The 16,073-nt window shown below is 33.5% G+C and overlaps 2 protein-coding genes across 3 annotated transcripts; both read right to left on the reverse strand.

The window, feature by feature from the left end:
- Positions 1-2,686: 2,686 nt before the first annotated feature.
- LOC135847456 (uncharacterized) lies at positions 2,687-5,377 on the reverse strand. 2 transcript variants are annotated; one of them, XM_065366989.1, is made up of 2 exons: positions 5,177-5,377; positions 2,687-5,080 (listed from the first exon to the last, which is right to left on the reverse strand). In XM_065366989.1, exon 2 carries the CDS (start codon positions 5,040-5,042, stop codon positions 2,868-2,870), a length of 2,175 nt encoding a protein of 724 aa, XP_065223061.1. In that variant the 5' UTR covers positions 5,043-5,080; positions 5,177-5,377; the 3' UTR covers positions 2,687-2,867. The 2 variants fall into 2 exon arrangements, with proteins under 2 accessions (XP_065223061.1, XP_065223060.1); XM_065366988.1 differs by having other exon boundaries at positions 5,181-5,376.
- A 4,750-nt stretch (positions 5,378-10,127) lies between these two features.
- On the reverse strand, positions 10,128-12,718 carry LOC135847822 (uncharacterized). Its single transcript, XM_065367541.1, has 2 exons — positions 12,523-12,718; positions 10,128-12,426 (listed from the first exon to the last, which is right to left on the reverse strand). Exon 2 carries the CDS (start codon positions 12,388-12,390, stop codon positions 10,294-10,296), a length of 2,097 nt encoding a protein of 698 aa, XP_065223613.1. The 5' UTR covers positions 12,391-12,426; positions 12,523-12,718; the 3' UTR covers positions 10,128-10,293.
- Positions 12,719-16,073: the final 3,355 nt, after the last annotated feature.

Here is a 16,073-nt window from a genome sequence, read left to right on the forward strand (position 1 = left end):
ATTTTGAAGCAATTTTTCTTATAAACGAGTAGAAATTTCATATTTTTAAAATAATAAATCAATACTTCCGAGTCCAATCTCTCAATTTAACAATAAACAAAATTTCAAAAATTCAATCATGACTGGAAAAATTGCTTCAAAATTCACCACCTAGCCAAGTGACACTTGAGTAATGTCTATGAATATGGCCCTTAATTTCAAGTGTTAGTTATTTGATCAGAAACATTGAAAATCTATGGTACTGTATGGTCATTAATTCATTATAAACTAAAGTTGCAATCACATTGAAATTTTACATGGGGTAGTACCTTGCAAAATATCCTAAAATGATTTTAAAGTACTGGACATATAGGTACAGCATAAAATTGAAATTGTACAAGTCATTTTAATTATCTTACACGCGGATATAAATGCTTAAAACTCGCATGCCATCATAAATTTTACAAGTTATACAGGGTAAAAGCAACATATATCATCAATTTGGGACTAAGTTATTCATCAGCCACAGTAGCCCAGTAGGTAAGGTAGTACGTACAAAGGTAATCCGAGAGGTCCTGGGTTCGATCCCCACCCCAGGTGAAAATTTTTTTTCTCATTAAAATTTTTTTTAGGGTAGGTATTGTAAGGATTGCTATGCTGTTCAACGAAAAAATCTGAATTCAGCCAATATAAGCACATTTTCACATTTTTAAATTTACTAGCAGTATGAACCAAATTTTTCCGAATGTAAATTTACAGACTGTAAAATTTACAGTCAATCCGCGAAATTACCTGTCTGTAAATTTTTCTGTAATTTTTTTAAAAATTTACAGACAGTTCTTTGTCTTGAGGGCAAAAAAAGATAATTTTCACTTTCTCCAACAAACATTTTTGCAAGCTTTCGCACTCGCTTCGCTCGGGCCCAGTTTTCTTTTCTTTTATTTAAAAATCTAGTTTTCCAAATTTTAATACGCACATTCAAATCATATAAAATTGTTTAGTCAAAAAAATAAACTCATCAGTCACCACAAAAAACATTGTTTTATACAAATTCTTAAAATTTCCTGCCCTCAGTTCACCTGGGGCCAGTGTGTTTTTTTTTCTAATCGAGATCGAATTTTTATAAAAATCTATTAAGGAAGTATAGGTACCTAGGTACCTATTTAAATTTCAAGAAATTGTCTAACCAAGAAAAAAACCACTTTTCACCTTGAAACACGTTTTTTTTTCTGCTTCTCGAAACTAGCTTTAATTTGCTCTCACTCCGGTCGTTTCATTTTCAAACTTGAAATTTTTTTGAAACAGCCATTCAAGTTATAAAATTTTGAGCTAAAAACGTTAACAAATTTTTCAAAAACATCGTTTTTTTTACCTCTCGAAAGTCGAGATACGAATTTTTAAAAGCTTTTGCCCTCGCTTTGCCAAAGTCAATTTCTTCTGTCTGTTCTCTAAACCCAGAAAAAATTCATTTTTGAAACTTCCATAAATTCAAAAGGGAAAATAAGAATTTTTCATAAGCCCGAATGCGAATTATACATTGTATCAATTGACAAAATTGTCATTTCATCTTTTATTTCACTTTAAAATCTCGTCATTTTAGATTTTATTCGGTAAAATTGGTATTTTTTTTCTTATGGCAACATTTTTCGTCACCCCCCCCCCCCTCCTCCCTTTACCCTCCACCAAATGCTTTTTGCTACAAAATGCGAATTTTCGTGTGGATGAGAATGAGGATAACTTCAGCCACGTTCTTTTTTGCTATTGATACCTAAATATTGAATACAAAGCGTATACAAAGACAAAAGCAAAAATCAATCGCACAACTTGCATTCAAGTACATACATATTACACATTTCCAAATGTGGGAAACAGCAGAACGAGAAAAAGCGAAATACAGGGAGCAACCAGAACTAGTTTGACATTGAAAAAAAGTTAAAAACCTAAAAATTTCAAAAAATCGTCCCAAATTCACAAAAAAATTTGATTGCAAATTTGAAAATTTGAAAATCGTCTAAAACTTTCGAAGAAAAATGTATTTCTTTCAACAAAAATAATGTTGTTTTACTTGAAATTTTCCATAAGAAAGTCTCACTCCAATGCATCGTAAAAAAACTGCCAGAAGGTCCCAACTTTTGCAGAAATATCAAAAAATATCCTATTTTCCGCAGAAAATTTGTTTCCAATTTTTGTCAAATCGGTTATTTTTGAAAAGAGCAAAAAAATGTTGTCCAAAAGCTAAAAAGTAAAAAAATAAATAAAAATGAAGAATTGTCAATTTCTGATTTTTTTCCTGCCCTCACCTCGCTCGGGGCAGGGCACGTTCATAAATTAAAAATACTCACATGTTACATTTATAAATAATTTTCTGCATTTTTTAACAAATTAAAATTGATGCAGTTCTGATGGCGTTCAAATTCCGGAAAAAATAATCACTTCGATGATGTGGTAGAAACCTTGTTGTTGTTATAGTTTATGTTGACAATTTTACAGCCACTCTGCAAATTCCAAAGGCAATCAGTTCCAATTCTCATTAATATTTTGAACATCTATGTCCTTTTCATGCTTCTCCAGCCACTAGCAATTTTCGAAAAAAAAATTAATTCGAGAAAATATGTTCACTGTTTTTAAAATTTTGAACTCCCACAGCTGCTTCTTAAGTTCTTAGTCTACGTTCTGGTCATCGATATTCGATGGTTCTGGTCCACAGTTTAAAGAATTGTCATGTTTTCATTTTTTCTCCAATACTTTATTGTACGCAAAATACTTTTATAAACTTCGACTTACATAATAAATGATAATATTATAATGATGAAAAAAGAAACCGAGTAAACTAAATAATTGAAAAAAAAAGTTGTAATCAACCATAAAACTAAAACTGTTTATATTTTTTATTTACGATTATAATCGTCTTCGTCGTAAGGTGTAATATAGGTAAGTTTGTAAGTTCGCTTGAATTCCATTACCATAAGTTGCTCGTTACTTCCAAGACACCAAAGCAAAAACTGGTCAAAGGAACGTTCAGAATAATCGTCTTTGATACTGCTACGACGAATAGCACGCTCCTTCAAATGATCAATAATAGAGGATTTCACCAGTTGTAAAATTTGTTCGTTTGAAACGAATGTTTCGATAAACTTCCTCAATGCTTCGTAGGAAAATTCTGGCAGTCGAACACGGTCTAACATACGTCCCAGATTATTAGAAGATGACACCAGTTGATGTTTAAAATCGTTGGCAAGATCGACGCTGCCATAAGCGTTATTTATGAACGTATCGAATTCTTCGCAATGAACAATATGTGTACAGCAAAACTCAGATCTCTCGCCAATAAAACTCGACTGCAATAAGCGCTGTTTCAAAAGTTTTGCAGTTTCGGCACTGAAAGAACAACTAAAATTGACCAAAACGTCCAATTCGTCGAAATTTGCACGAGACAATAACGAGATACAACGGAGCTGCAAATTTTCACTTTCAGCGATAACGTTTTCCTTGAACTTAATCATGCCGTCATTCTCGTGTTCGAAACATACTTCCATTATTCGTTGTAAATCGCGGGCATTTTTGTTCAGCATAAAATTCTTCCAGCAGTTTCGCCAAAACGACTGTCTTTCTTCCAAAGTAAAATCTGAAAGAATGGACAATAGGAACTCGCAACAGGTAGCACGCGTACGTAGCCGACATAACATAAATTCCACATCGCACGAAATATCTACACTCGCACGCGTACGAACCCACTCATCTTGTCGACATATGGTCAATTTCAAATCGGACGAAATATCTACAATCGCTAATCTCTTTAAATGATGCGGCGCACTGTTCCATAATTCGCAAAACCGTTGAGACCACTTCTTGAGTTCTTGATGACCATAGCGCGAAAAGCACGAGTACCCAGCCTCAGTTCTCAACTTGTTCATAACAAGATTAGTGAAAGTGCTACCATTCATTGCTTTTATTATACACGTCCAAGCATGAAAGATAAGCTCTTCATCACGAGAAAAATCGTTCATCAGATCTCCCATCAATTCACTATCCTTCTCGTTGAAGAATTTTTCCACTTGTAGATCGTTCAACTTGGGCAAGATGCAACTCGCGAAACATTCTCTATTTCGTCGAAAAACGGCCTTAGCAATTCGCATTTGCATTTCAAATGTCATAAATTTCCACAAATAGTTTATCACTAATTGAACGACGTGCCATTTATCAAGAGGCAGTTCTTGAATCCAGAATTCACCCATCCCACTGACGAATTTTTCCAATTGTTGGTCGTTAAGTTTCAGTAAGATGCACCTCACGAAAAATTCTTGTTTCTGTCCACGAAAAAGTTCGATAGCCATTCGGATTTGGTCTTCGTATGGTACACGATTCCAGAAATAATTAATTGCCAATGAGTTACCAGGCATGTGAAGACACGCATAAAGCATCTTATCCTCAACCGTACTGTAATCCGTACTGTAATACCTGCCGGTTGTTGGTATTTCATAGAACCGATTGCTAAGACGACAAATCAAGTAGTACAACTGCGGATTCTTATCGAAATTAGAACTCCTAAAGCGCATCTTTCCCCGTACTGATGGCCATATACGTCTAACGTGATCTTCCAAAAAATATCTACAAGCTACGATGAATTTGAAAACGTCGTCGAAATCATCGTAATGCATCATACGTTCGGCTGTCTTTACAAAATCGATAGTTGCTTCGTTGTAATCGACAACGAAATCATCGAAGTATTCCAGAACTTCCGAATGAAAACTTCGAATATACCTTTCAAAATAGCTCACTGTTCTCGAATGCTCCTCAAGCCAATCCGCTATTGAATTCCCAAGTCTGGCGACATATTCATCGATCACATCATAAATCACGGATGGTAATTTAGGCAGTTTAGTTCTCAATGAGGCTATATTGTCTGATTCTGAAGCACGAAATCTCTCCAATGTTCGGCTTTCGCGATACTCGTTAATTTCAGAACGCCACAGTTGCAGGCCAACACCGATCACTGATAGATGCTGCAATGAAGCTGGAGTCGGATGCATAATATCATACGCGTTGCAAGTTTTTTCGGCCATTTCTGCGGTTCCGGAATCAGCTCAACATCGATTCAAACCTAGAATTGAATAGTCAAATTAATAGCGTAGGATGTGAGAAATTCAACCATACCTAAATGAGAACGTCAACGTCGATTGTAAATTTATATTTATACCTACGTCATAAAATAAAAACCACATCAGCAAATTGAAAAAAACACTCTGATTGTATTATTGTTTATTTGAGCGGTGAGGGACATGAATCCGAAATTGAAGAAATTAAAAAGCTTAAAAGGTACTGACCTACTGATAAGGAGCAAATCCGCCATTTTGTGACGTCAGTAGTCAACTGAGGTCTACAGGGTGCCCAGAAATATCGAGCACCCCAAAGAAAGTTTCGTGAAATAGATGCATTGCATATTGCATATGATTGGTGGAATGTTATCTCTCCAGTCCAACAACCAATCATGTGCTAACCAGTGTTGTCATAACGTTATTCATAACGTAACGAAAAACGAAAAAACCGGAATTTTTTCCGTTTCAATAACGAAACGATAAACGAAAACGGAATTTCCATTTCCTACAAAAGAAACAATAACGAAATTATAACGTTACAAAAAATCTGTATTCTGTATGCTATAACGAAACGAAAAACGAAAAAAATTCCATCATTTTGTCGTTTTTTTTTGCTTTTTTTCTTCAATTTTTTGGGCAAAATGATTAAAAAATCATATGTTTAAACCAAAAAAAGATAATTTTCACTTTCTCCAACAAACATTTTTGCAAGCTTTCGCACTCGCTTCGCTCGGACCCAGTTTTCTTTTCTTTTATTTCAAAATCTAGATTTCCTAATTTTTAATACGCACATTCAAATCATATAAAATTGTTTGGTCAAAAAAATAAACTCATCAGTCACCACAAAAAACATTGTTTTATACAAATTCTTAAAATTTCCTGCCCTCACTTCACCTGGGGCTAGTGTGTTTTTTTTCTAATTGAAATCGAATTTTTATAAAAATCTATTAAGGAAGTATAGGTACCTAGGTACCTATTTAAATTTCAAGAAATTGTCTAACCAAAAAAAAACCACTTTTCACCTTGAAACACGTTTTTTTTCTGCGTCTCGAAACTAGCTTTAATTTGCTCTCACTCCGATCGGGGCTTGTTTGCTTTCATTTTCAAACTTGAAATTTTTTTGAAACAGCCATTCAAGTTATAAAATTTTGAGCTAAAAACGTAAACAAATTTTTCAAAAACATCGTTTTTTTTTACCTCTCGAAATTCGAAATACGAATTTTTAAAAGCTTTTGCCCTCGCTTTGCCAGGATCAATTTCTTCTCTAAACCCAGAAAAAATCCATTTTTGAAACTTCCATAAATTCAAAAGGGAAAATGAGAATTTTTCATAAGCCCGAATGCGAATTATTCATTGTATCAATTGACAAAATTGTCATTTCATCTTAATGTTTAAAGTTTGAATCAGAAAAATAAACTCTTCCCTTCATATTCATAAAGAAACCCTTTTTTTTTTAATTCTCGAAATATTATTGAATTTTTGAAATCTTTTGGCCTCGTTTCACTCGAATTTAAAAAAAAATAATCATTCAAATTTTAAAATTTTGAAGCAAAATGAAAACTTTTTACAAGTAATTGATCACACAAAAGAACGTCATTTTTATGCCTCTCAAAATACTGATTTTCGAGAGCTTTTGCACTCGGTTCGCTCGGGCTTGTTTGCTTTTCTCTTTTCATTTTGGATTTAAAAAAAAAATCATTTAAATTCTATTGCTTTTATGCCTTCTGGGCTGCGATTATGAACTTTCGTTACAGTTAACGAATTCGTTAACTATTCGTTAACTTAACGAGAGATATTTTCTCACGTAAACTTAACATGGCTTAACGAAAAGTTAACGAAAGGTCACAGAAAAAATATGCGAGTTAACGAATTCGTTAACTGTAACGAAAGTTCATAATCGCAGCCCTGGAATACTAATTTTTGAGAGCTTTTGCCCTCGCTTTACTCGGTCCTATTTGCCTTTCTTTTCCCATTTTCAATTTTTCAACAAAAAAAGAAAAAGACTATTCTAATTTCTAAATTTCAAAATTTTAAAGCTAATAGTAATACCTACGAAATATTTACAATCGAAATTGAAGAATTCGACTTAAATTTCATTTTAAGCAAACATGATGTGATATTCATTCATCAATTTTAAAATTGATTGTTAATTTTTAAAAATTCATCTCTAATAACTTCATGTTTTGTTTTTTTTCTGGTTAAAATTGAAAAATTGGAATAAAATTTCACATTTCTTGCAAAAATTTGGCTAAGAACTTGAACGTAAATTTCGACACCCCCCCCCCTTCAAAAAATTTCATTAGTGCTCGAAAATGACCTGCTAAAGCCTGAAAGTCGTACTAAAGTCTTATTTTTTCATTTTTAAATAATTTTGTTAGACACCCTAAAAAAATAGAAGTACTGACAAGTGACAATTGGAAAAATTTCATAAAAATAACTGCATAAAGTGGCTCAATTGACATAAAACTTCACATTTAAAAAAATGGCGCAAAAATTGAGAAAAGTGCTTAAAAGTTGGAATGAAATTGCATAAAATTACTGAGAAATGAAGGTACACTTTAGGTATACTGTCCAAGTGTCCAACCTTTTACTTTTTTTCAGAGAAACCCCCAATTTGGGCATTTTTGTGCTATAACGAAAAACGAAACGAAATAACGGAAAAACAAAATAACGTTGAACGAAAAACATAACGTAACGGAATTATCTGTGCAACGAAATAACGGAAAAATAACGTAACGAAAATTCCATTAAATCTGAAACGTAACAATATAACGTAACGAAAAAAAAATTTCGTTATGACAACACTACTTAAACATTCACTGTGACCAACCAAAGTATTTTAGTAGAAAACTTTTTTAGGAGTGCTCGATATTTCTGGGCACCATGTATGTTCTATAAAAATGCATATCACCAACATAATTAGCAGCAACATCTTGTTTTTTTTCATTATTAAACATTATTATTCTCTCTGGATGTCTATGAATAAATTTAGAATTTTTGACTTGAAGAAATGTCGACCTTCCCTTAGAATATCTCTCTCTTTTTTATTTTTCATTTTTTCTAGCTCTCTTGGAAAACCGTGAAATTTTTACCTAAAAAAGTTTTTTACTCGATTAAATAATTTCGACTTGAGCTTCTAATAAACATTTGAAAAAAAAAATCCTGCTACATAACACTAAAATGCCAGTATACGTATTTTTATATCAAAATTGTCTCTGAAATATTTCATACAATCGCTTTTTTTCTCCATTTCAAAAAATATTATCCATTAGTGGGTTTTGGAAAATGAAAAATGTTCTGCAAGCTGCAACCCTTCCTATATTAAAAATTGAACATTAGAAAAACATTTTTCACTCAAAAGTCTTTTTTTTGGACCAAAATTGAACAAAGGTAGGTACTATTTTTTTTCGTCAAACGTTGAAATTTATCGTGTATTTTTTTTCAGTTTCAATTTTTTTTACATTACGTCCAAGGTATAAGTTATCTTTCGTAATACCAGAAATTTTCAACACAGACTATTTTTCATTGTTTTTGGGAATTTTTTCAGCCAGTGTTTACAATTTTGTTTGAGATCGAATTTTTATAAAAATTGTATTAAAGAAGTAGGTACCTAGGTACCTATTTAAATTTCAAGAAATTGTCTAACCAAAAAAAAAAACACACTTTTCACCTTGAAACACGTTGTTTTTCTGCTTCTCGAAACTAGCTTTAATTTGCTCTCACTCCGGTCGTTTCATTTTCAAACTTGAAATTTTTTTGAAACAGCCATTCAAGTTATAAAATTTTGAGCTAAAAACGTAAACAAATTTTTCAGAAACATCGTTTTTTTTACCTCTCGAAATTCGAAATACGAATTTTTAAAAGCTTTTGCCCTCGCTTTGCCAGGATCAATTTCTGTCTCTTCTCTAAACCCAGAAAAAAATCCATTTTTGAAACTTCCATAAATTCAAAAGGGAAAATAAGAATTTTTCATAAGCCCGAATGCGAATTATTCATGATATCAATTGACAAAATTGTCATTTCATCTTTTATTTCACTTTAAAAACTCGTCATTTTATATTTTATTCGGTAAAATTGCTATTTTTTTTTCTTATGGCAAATTTTTCGTCACAACCCCCCCCCCCTACTCACCACTAAATGCTTTTTGCTACAAAATGCGAATTTTCGTATGGATGAGGATGAGGATAACTTCAGCCACGTTCTTTTTTGCTATTGATACCTAAATATTGAATAAAAAGACAAAAGCAAAAATCAATCGCACAACCTGCATTCAAGTACATACATATTACACATATCCAAACCTGGGAAAAAAACATTTGATTGCAAATTTGAAAATTTGAAAATCGTCTAAAACTTCCGAAGAAAAATGTAATTTCTTTCAACAAAAATAATGTTTGTTTTAAGTACTTGAAATTTTCCATAAGAAAGTCTCTCCAATGCATTGTAAAAAAAACTGCCTAAAGGTCCCAACTTTTGCAGAAATATCAAAAAATATCCTATTTTCCGCAGAAAATTTAGAAACAATGATTTCTAATTTTTGTCAAATCGGTTATTTTTGAAAAGAACAAAATTTTGTCCAAAAAAAAAAACTAAAAAGTAAAAAAATAAATAAAAATGAAGATGAATTGTCAATTTCTGAGTTTTTCTGCCTCGTTCATAAATTAAGAATACTCGCATGTTATAATTTCCTGAAAATTGAATAATACGTATAAATAATTTTCTGCATTTTTAAACAGTTTTGATGGCGTTCAATTTCCCGGCAAAATAATCACTTCGATGATGTGGTAGAAACCATTGTTGTTGATATAGGTAGTTCATGTTGACAATTTTACAGCCACTTTGCAAATTCCAAAGGCACTCAGTTCCAATTCTCATTAATATTTTGAACATTTAAGTATGTCCTTTTCATGCTTCTCCAGCCACTAGCAATTTTCGAAAAAAAAAATTAATTCGAGAAGTGTTTACTGTTTTTAAAATTTTGAACTCTCACAGCTGCATTCTTAGTCTACGTTCTGGTACTTCTGGTCCACCGTTTAAAGAATTGTCATGTTTTCATTTTTTTTTTCAATACTTTATTGTACGCAAAATACTTTTATAAACTTCGACTTACATAATAAATGATAATTATAATGATGAAAAAAGAAATCGAGTAAACTAAATAATTGAAAAAGAAAGTTGTAATTAATAAAGCATATAGAACTAAAACTGTTCATATTTTTTATTTACGTTCATAAACGTCTTCGAGGCAAGGTGTAATATAAGTTTGCTTGAATTCCGTAAGTTGCTCGTTACTTCCAAGACACCAAAGCAAAAACTGGTCAAAGAAAGGTTTAGAATAAGCGTCTTTAATGATAGTGCTACGACGAATAGCACCCTCCTTGAAATGATCAATAATAGAGGATTTCACCAGTTGTAAAATTTGTTCGTTTGAAACGAATGTTTCGATAAATTTCCTCAATGCTTCGTAGGAAAATTCTGGCCTTCGAATACAGTACAACATATCTGCCAGATTATTAGAAGATGACACCAGTTGATGTTTGAAATCGTTCGCGAGATCGACGCTGCCATAAGCTTTTTTTATGAACGTATCGAATTCTTCGTAATGAACAACATGTTCATACCGAAAAGCAGATCTCTCGCCAATAAAACTCGACTGCAATAAGCGCTGTTTCAAAAGTTTTGCAGTTTCGGCACTACGAGGACAACCAAAATTGACCAAAGCATCACATTCGTCGAAATGTGCACGAGACAATAATGAGATACGACGGAGCTGCAAATTTTCACTTTCAGCGATAACGTTTTCCTTGAACTTAATCATGCAGTCATTCTCGTGTTCGAAACATGCTTCCATTATTCGTTGCAAATCGCGCGCATTTTTGTGCAGCATCAAATTCTTCCAGCAGTTTCGCCAAAACGACTGTCTTTCTTCCAAAGTAAAATCTGAAAGAATGGACACTAGAAACTCGCAAGAGGTATCACACGTACGAAGCCTATCATCTTTTCGACATATGATAAATTCCGAATCGGACGAAATTTCTATAATCGCTAATCTCTTTAAATGATGCGGCGCGCTGTTCCATAATTCGCAACACCGTTGGGACCACTTCTCGAGTTTCACATGACGCTGGAGCGAAATAAAGTACCCAGCCTCAGTTCTCAACATGTTCACAACAAGATTAAAGAAAGTGCTACCATTCATTGCTTTTATTATACACGTCCAAGCATGAAAGATAAGCTCTTCATCACGAGAATAATCTTCCAGCAGATGATGAAAGATAAACTCTTCATCACGAGAATACAGCAGATCTCCCATAAATTCGCTACCCTTCTCGTTGACGAATTTTTCTAGCTGTCGATCGTTCAGCTTCGGTAAGATGCAACTCGCGAAACGCTCTCTATTTTGTAGAAAAACGTCCTCAGCAATTTGCATTTGTATTTCGAATGGCACAAATTTCCACAAATAGTTTATTGCATTAAGAGGCAGAAATAGCATCAAGTTTCCACCTTCCCAATTGCCGAATTCTTCCAGTTGTTGATTGTCCAGTTTTGGTAAGATGCAGCTCACGAAACGTTTTTTATTCTGTCGAAAAAGGTCGACAGCCATTAGCACTTGGTTTTCGTATGATACACGACTCCAGAAATAATTAATTGCCAATGAGTTACCAGACATGTGAATACACTCTATAAGCATCTTTCCGTCAATCGAGTAATTCCTGCCAGTTGGTATCTCATCGAACCGATTGCTAAGACGACAAATCCAGTAGAACAACAGCGGATTCGTACAGAAAACAACACTACTCAAGCGAATCTTTCCCCATACTGATGGCCATATACGTCTAACGTGATCTTCCAAAAAAAATCGACAAGCTACGATGAATTTTAAAACGTCGTCGAAATCATCGTAATGCATCATACGTTCGGCTGTCTTTACAAAATCGATAGTTGCTTCGTTGTAATCGACAACGAAATCATCGAAGTATTCTTGATCTTCCGAAACACAACTTTGAACATACCTTTCGAAATGGCACACTGTTCTCGAATGCTCTTCAAGCCAATCCGCTATTGAATTCCCAAGTCGGGTGACATTTTCATCGATCACATCATAAATCACGGATGGTAATTTGGGGAGTTTAGCTCTTAATGAGGCTATATTGTCTGAAGCACGAAATCCAAATCTCTCCGATGTTCGTCTTTTGCGATACTCGTTAATTTCAGAACGCCACAGTTGCAGGCCAACAGCGATCACTGATAGTTGCTGCAATGAAACTGGAGTCGGATTCATACCATCATACACTTTGGAAGGTTTTTCAGCCATATCCGGTTCTTGAATCAGCTCAACTTCGATTCAAACCTAAAATCGAATAGTCAAATTACCATGGCGTATGATGTGAGAAATTCAACCATACCTAAATGAAAACGTCAACGTCAATTGTAAATTTATACCTACGTCATAAAATAAAAACCACATCACTGACATCAGCAAATTGAAAATAGGTATTGAAAAAAAAACTCTGATAGTATTGTTATTGTTTTTCTGAATGGTGAGGGGGGATTACTTTCAATTCACGAATGACGTACTGATAAGGAGCAAAGCAACAGCTTGTTTGTTTTTTTCATTATTAATATTATTATTCTCTCTGGATGTCTCTGAAAAAATTTAGAATTTCTGACTTGAAGAATTTTTCATTTTTTCTAGCTCTCTTGGAAAACCGTGAAATTTTTACCTAAAAAAGTTTTTTACTCGATTAAATAATTTCGACTTGAGCTTCTAATAAATATTTGAAATAAAATCCTGCTACATAACACTAAAATGCCAGTATATTTTTATATCAAAATTGTCTCTGAAATATTTCATACAATCGCTTTTTTTCTCCATTTCAAAAAATATTATCCATTAGTGGGTTTTGGAAAATGAAAAATGTTCTGCAAGCTGCAACCCTTCCAATATTAAAAATTGAACATTAGAAAAACATTTTTCACTCAAAAGTCTTTCTCTTGGATCAAGTCGATTTCATTGATTCCCAAGTTTGCCTATTTCCAATATTTGTGAAGATCTACTTTCACACTGGAACTAGCGCCGAGTTGGAATAATCACCACTCAGTTGTTTTTCTTGATGCAAAAAATATCGCTATACATACCTACTTTTACTTTTATGATCACTAAAATAATGCTGACTAAATTTTCTAGAAAAAACAATTAAAACTGTTGGAACAATTTTGATGATACATATTCGTTTACGCAATGAGTCTACTAAATCGAAAAAATGAAAATGACCTTTACAATATGACCAAATTGTCGATTTTGGACGACCTTTTTCAAAAAAACACGTATAGGTTTGAAATTCAACTTCCACGGATGATTTCTATAGAATTTTTCGCTCCGATCACTGAAAAAATTATGAAAAAATTGCACCACGTGAGGATTTTTTAGAATTTCAGAGTTGATGACACCATTACAACCTAATCACTGAAATATTTTCAAAAAACATTTCCAAACTATTTTTGCCCCCTCCCCTCCTTTCCCCTCCACCGCTCCAACCTTCGAATATTGATGTGGCATCTTTCGAATTCGAAGCAATCAAGAACACCGAGAACGAAGCGAGGGAAAAATATCACCAGAATTCAGACAAATTCAAAAACTAAATACCCAACTCGACAAAATTATCAATTTTAGATGGTAGAAGTTGACTTTGTTGGCATTGGCATGTTTCAAATTTGAAAATAATTTTTTTTAAAAATAAATTATAAATTTGATTTGAACTAGAAAAAAATTGCCCGCAATGAAGCGAAGAAAAGAGTTTTTGAAAATTCATTAATCAAAAATTTAAGTAATATTAGCATTATTTTTTATGCGGGAAATCAAAAATTTGAACGGTGATTTTCGAATAATTTTAGAAAAGAATACGTGTTCGAAGCGAGAGCAAAAACTTTCGAATATTGACCAGTCAAAAAATTATACAGGTAAGATCAATTTTGATGCGATAAGTTCATTTTTTTCAGTCTTGACATTTTTAAAATCAGAACAAGAATTTTTCAGAAATTTAAATTCTGGAATAAAAAAGAACATCGAACTGAGCCCAGCGAGGCAGAAACTTTGGAAAATGTGCTCTTCGAGAAGTAAAACAACGAACGTTATACATTCGTGAGAAAAATTTGTTTTGGAGGAGATGGGCTATTCTTGATTTTTTTTTAAATTTGAGGGCTTGTTTTCAAATCGTACACCTAAAAAAAACTTGAAAGGGGAAAAAACGATGACCACGCGAAGAGAGGGCGAAATTTTTTGAAAATGCAAGTCAAGCAATAAAGACGAGGAAAGGGTTCTAATTTCCTGAATGCTCTGTAGGAAACTTGTGGCATTCCAACACAGGTCAACAACACTCTTAGATTATCAGGAGATGACACCAGTTGATGTTTAAATTCATTCTCAACATGTTCACAACAAGATTAGAGAAAGTGCTCCCATTCATTGCTTTTATTATACACGTCCAAGCATGAAAGATAAGCTCTTCATCACGAGAAAAATCTTTCAGCAGATCTCCCATCAATTCGCTACCCTTCTCGTTGAAGAATTTTCCCAGTTGTCGATCGTCCAGTTTCGGTAAGATGCAGCTCATGAAACCTTCAATGTTTTGTCGAAAAAGGTAGTTAGCCATACCCATTTGGTCTTCGTATGGTACACGATTCCAAAAATAATTTACTGCTAATCTGCTATGAGACATGTCGACACACTTTTCGAGCATATTTTCGTCAACCGTGTAATACAGTCTGTCATTTGGTACCTTATTCAACTGATTACCAAGATGACAAATCCAGTAGTACAACTGCGGATTCAAATTGAAATCAATCGTACTCAAGTGCATCTTTTCCCGTACTGATGGCCATATACGTCTTACGTGATCTTCCAAAAAACATCTACAAGCTACGATGAATTTCAAAACGTTATCGAGACTTGAGACTATCATAATGCATCATACGTTCTGCTGTCTTTACAAAATCGATAGTTCCGTCGTAATCGGCAACGAAATCATCGAAGTACTCCAAGACAAAACTTCGATAATTATGCCATCAACACGACATACTGTTCTGATAAGCTCTTCGAGCCAATCCGTTATCGATTCCCCAAGTCTGGTGACATATTTCACGATCACATCGTAAATCACGGATGGTAATTCAGGGAGTTTAGCTCTTAACGAGACTATATTGTCTGAAGCACGAAATCTCTCCAACGATTGGCGTGTGCGATATTCATCAATTTTAGAACGCCACAATTCGAGGCCAACAGCGATCACCGAGAGTTCCTCCAATGAAACTGGAGTCGGATGCAAAACATCATACGCGTCGTTGGACGTTTTTTCGGCCATTTCTGGTTCTGGAATCAGCTCAATCGATTCAAACCTAGAATCGAATAGTTAAATTAATGGCGTAGGATGTGAGAAATTCAACCATACATAAATGAGATGGTCGATTGCAAATATTCATGTCAGAAAAATCCCATCAACCAATAATGAAAAGAACTCGGATCGTGTGTTTACATTATTACATTTTATGTTTTGTGTCTTATGGGTGTGATTACGCAGCAATTGGACCTGCTATGTAGATGCATAACTTATTATAAACATAATTGGTACATAGTAACAGCTGTTTTTTTAAAATGCTCGTATGCTTCAATCTCTCAGCTCTAAAAGTTTGACCTTTCTCTCGCCTCGTTTTGAAACATTTTTAAAAAAATTTCCCAAAGTTCTGCTTTCAAAAAAAAAAATTCAAAAAATTTTGCTTTTTACATTGTTTCAGTCAAGTTCTGAAATTTAAGATACGAAGCAATTAGATTCAACAAAAATGCGTAAGTTACCCTACGTATAACAAACATAATTCTCAGCAAAAACTCGTTTTTTTCTGTTTTATTATTATTATTATTCTCTTTGGAATACTTTAAAAAAATTTATTCCTGTCTCCGAAATATCTCTCTATTTTTTTCGGTTTTAGTTTTTTCTAGCTCTC

The sequence above is a fragment of the Planococcus citri genome, chromosome 5, assembly GCF_950023065.1.
Source record: "Planococcus citri chromosome 5, ihPlaCitr1.1, whole genome shotgun sequence".
NCBI lineage: Eukaryota > Metazoa > Arthropoda > Insecta > Hemiptera > Pseudococcidae > Planococcus > Planococcus citri.

Coding starts and splice junctions, on each gene's coding strand:
- LOC135847822 (XM_065367541.1), bottom strand. CDS start 12,390: ATGGCTGAAAAACCTTCCAAAGTGTATGATGGTATGAATCCGACTCCA.
- LOC135847456 (XM_065366989.1), bottom strand. CDS start 5,042: ATGGCCGAAAAAACTTGCAACGCGTATGATATTATGCATCCGACTCCA.